This window comes from Fragaria vesca, linkage group LG2 (genome assembly GCF_000184155.1).
Source record: "Fragaria vesca subsp. vesca linkage group LG2, FraVesHawaii_1.0, whole genome shotgun sequence".
In the NCBI taxonomy this organism is placed as follows: Eukaryota; Viridiplantae; Streptophyta; class Magnoliopsida; order Rosales; family Rosaceae; genus Fragaria; species Fragaria vesca.
The window spans coordinates 8,075,001-8,078,777 of NC_020492.1; the positions used below are offsets into that span (position 1 = coordinate 8,075,001).

At 39.6% G+C, this 3,777-nt stretch overlaps 1 protein-coding gene across 1 annotated transcript; it reads right to left on the bottom strand.

Annotated features, from left to right (window-relative positions):
- Positions 1-1,049, bottom strand: LOC101305228. The gene has a single exon (XM_004290030.1). It carries the CDS (start codon positions 953-955, stop codon positions 488-490), a length of 468 nt encoding a protein of 155 aa, XP_004290078.1. The 5' UTR covers positions 956-1,049; the 3' UTR covers positions 1-487.
- Positions 1,050-3,777: the final 2,728 nt, after the last annotated feature.

The window sequence follows — 3,777 nt, forward strand, 5'->3', positions numbered from 1 at the left end:
TAAATATTCCATGATTACTAGAAAAGCTAGCAAATAAAATTGCATTGGTACAAATTAATAATGGAGTTGTCTAGAAAGTAATTGCCTTCAATTCAAAAAATAAAAAGAACATAATAACAATTCATAATAATAAGATCGGTATTTACTAATGAATGAAATGCTATCTAGCTAATTATTAAGAAGATGATATGAAGCACCGGCAAAACCCTGCAATTTCCATCCCGGTTGGCTCTTCACCGGCGCCGACGACCGGAACTCGTTTCTTCCGGAGCCCCGAGACCCGCACCGACAAAACAAATTGCAGAGAATCCAACCCGAAGAGCAACGTCGACCAAAGCAGCAAGTAGTTCTATAACAAGCTAGCTCCCACGCACATATAATAGAACAACAAAAGATATCATCTAATTACAATCGTATAATCAATCTTCTTCATTCTGGATTCCGGTAACAAGAACAGCAAGAACAATAAGAACATACAGAACCTTATTCACTTCTTGGTCTTGAACGAGTCGTAGGGCCTGTAAGTTTGAGGAAGAGTGGTGACGTTGTTGGACGAGGTCATCATGAGCTTCCGGAGCTCAGACCGGACCTTAAAGAAGACATGTCGCCAGCTGCCTCTGTTGTCGGAGCCGAGAATCTTGGTCTCTTCCTCGTTCATCTCCAGATCCTGAGCGAAGATTGGCTTTCTGGAAAGAACCCAAGTCCAGCCCCAGTCCCACCATCTCTTAATGGACCCGCCGGCGTACTCCCCCATGGCGGAGACGGACTTGGACCTCTGCATGGCCCATGTGGTCGCCGGGGATGAGATTGGCTGCAGCTTGAGGGAGAGAGACGACAGCCTTCGCCGGAGAGCTGGTGCCTGGTCTAGCCCTGATGAGCCGCCCTGGGAGACGGGTAGGGCGCCCAGCTGGCTGGTTGGCATTCTCTTCTGGAGGCTCTGAACAATGGAGCTCATGATGAAGATGGAAGAAGAAGAAGAAGAAGAAGAAGAAGAAGAAGAAGAAGGAAAAGAGAGAATGAAGGAGGAAGAGAAATGGGGTTTGGTGGTGTATATGTGAGAGAGAGGTGGTGAGAGGTTGTGATCAGAGCTCCTCCATCACAGGCTGTTCTTATTCGTATTCGAGTTGTGGGGGCTTGCTATAGGGTAGAGGTGGGGTCCATTTCTTCTCCTTCTTCTTCCTTCTGCGATTTACAGCAATTTCTCCTCTGTGATGGGAGACAGGACAGAGAGAGGTGGTTTCCCGGGGTGGTGAGATTTTATATGTTCTTCTTTCTCGGCATATAATTGAGGGGGTCTTAATTTGGGGGTTAAGTGCTAATTAAAATAGGGTTTCTTACAAAATTTTGGGGGTTTGAGTGCTAATTAGAATAGGGTTCTTAATGTGGAGAACAGGTTTAATATAGCTGGAGTCATCAATTAGTACTATTCTTAAAATCTAAATTCGAATGATTTCTGGGTCCATGAATGTCTTTTTTATAAATATAGTAGGTATGTGGTTAACTCCTTATAAGCATATGTAAAAAGAAAAAATTGTTTATGAGATTTTACTAATATCAAGCATAAAATTACTAACGTAATATGAAGCACCCGCAGGACTTCACTAAAGCAGCAATCATTACCTAGGTTGAAAGGAATTAGAAAGTATTTCATTATGCAACATTTGAAAATCTTATCGGAAAACCTTAAGGTACTTATTTGCGATCAAGTTTTATTCGTACCATGAATTTACAAGTAAAATTGCCAGAGTTAGGGTTGTAATGCAGCTTTAAGCCGGATTCTTGACAAAATTTCAAATTAGATTCATATTAAGATATAAGATCTCGAGGGCATACAAATTTAGGACTCATATCATTCTTATTGGATAAGATAGAGGTCTATGTCTTTGGTTTTGAATTGGTTCTAAAGATGTCGTTTGCCATTAATTAACTAAGTTTTTGATACACTTGGTAGGCTTCTTTTCCTTTTTATGGTGTTGGTTTTCAATTTTCGCACTAGCATTGTTGGGTGGTTTACATCGATTAATTATTGTTGTAGTTAGAACTTTATAATCACATATGCTTTATTGCCCTATGTAGTATATTGATCGATGTCTCTCGGCATTTTTTGGTTGCAGTCATTTTCAGATCCATATGTGACTATTAGTTCGCGTCATTACTTTGAATTTTCGATGTATTTGTGCATCTCTCTTATTTTTCTCTCATCTCCTCCTTTTACATAGTCAATCAATCAACCTTACCAATAATTCTAATGAGATTTGAACCTATCACAAAATATTTTATTAGCAAAACATTCACCCTTAAGTATAATCTCTTTTTAAGACTTATATCTCTTGTTCACCTAGACTTAAGATCGGCGATTTGATTTCAATACTCTTTTTACTGGCTCAAAATGTTGTGCATTTCTTATAGCAAATGTGGTTACTTATCGTCTAGTTAAGTTTGTTTTGCATGTAACACTTCAGATTGAAAGAGGAAAAGAGCAATGCTAAGTGAATCACTTTTTAGGGAATAGCAAATCATATATATATCCTTCAAAATGATTTGAAACACAAATAAATCTACTTGTGTTGTTGTTAAACAAATAAGGACAGTTTTTAACAATTAAAGACAATTTTTTTTTCTGCATATCATATATGATGGTTTAATTTACCAAACTAACCCTATACTAATTAAATATGTTTTTAGAAGAGAAAAGTCTCTCATTTTAAGATTTTTCAGTAAATGAAATACAGTAGCAGATTTTCAATAACTTAGTGTAGTAGCAGTTAATTCCAGTAGAAGTAGTAGCAAGGGTTAACATTCTAGTAGAAGTAGTGGTAGGGGTTAACAACCCAATAGAAGTAGTGGTAGGGGTTAACAACCCAGTAGTAGCACAAGTATGCTTGGGCAATCCTCTAGTTTTGCTACTGCTTGAAGACTAAGACAATAAAAGAGTACCATTTAACAACCTAGTAGTAGCACAAGTATGCTTGGGCAATCCTCTAGTTCTGCTACTGCTTGAAGACTAAGATAATGAAGGAGTACCATAGGAGGGGGCGAAAGCTTTGCTACTGCTACTTTCTGTTATTGTTGATGATACCGAAGTTTAACAACAGGCAGTAACATCACACAACAACAGCAACATGAATCAACACCTTGCAGTAGCAGCACACATCAACATCACACGCAGTAGTAGCACACATCAACAACGCACACAGTAGCAACACACATCAACAACAACATGAATCAGCAACATGTAGTGGCAGCACACAACAACAACACACGCAGTAGTAGCAGACAACAACACACACAGTAGCAGCACACAACAACACGCGGTAGCAGCACACAACAACACACGCAGTAGCAGCACACAACAACACACCTAGTAGCAGCACACAACAACACACACCAACATCACACGTAGTAGCAGCACATAGCTGAATACAATAGCAGCACGAAGCATGAGCATGAGTTAGCTACAAATGATCATTTTTTGCTGTTAAATTCAAAAGATATGGGTTTTAATTTGAGTAAACCAAGTTGTAGAGATCGAAGAATAATCAAATCAGATCTGGTTGGATTCGGCGAAGCCTTAATCAACATTCATCCTTTTATTATTCGGCTCCTCTTGCCTTCCTCGCCTCCTAGAGATTTGGTCGGAGCGGTGACCGGCGAAGAAGAAGAAGAAGAAGGAGAGAGAGAGAGAGAGAGAGAGAGAGAGAGAGAGAGAGAGAGAGAGAGAGAGAGAGAGAGAGAGAGAGAGAGAGAGAGAGAGAGAGAGAGAGAGAGAGAGAGAGA

Coding starts and splice junctions, on each gene's coding strand:
- LOC101305228 (XM_004290030.1), bottom strand. CDS start 955: ATGAGCTCCATTGTTCAGAGCCTCCAGAAGAGAATGCCAACCAGCCAG.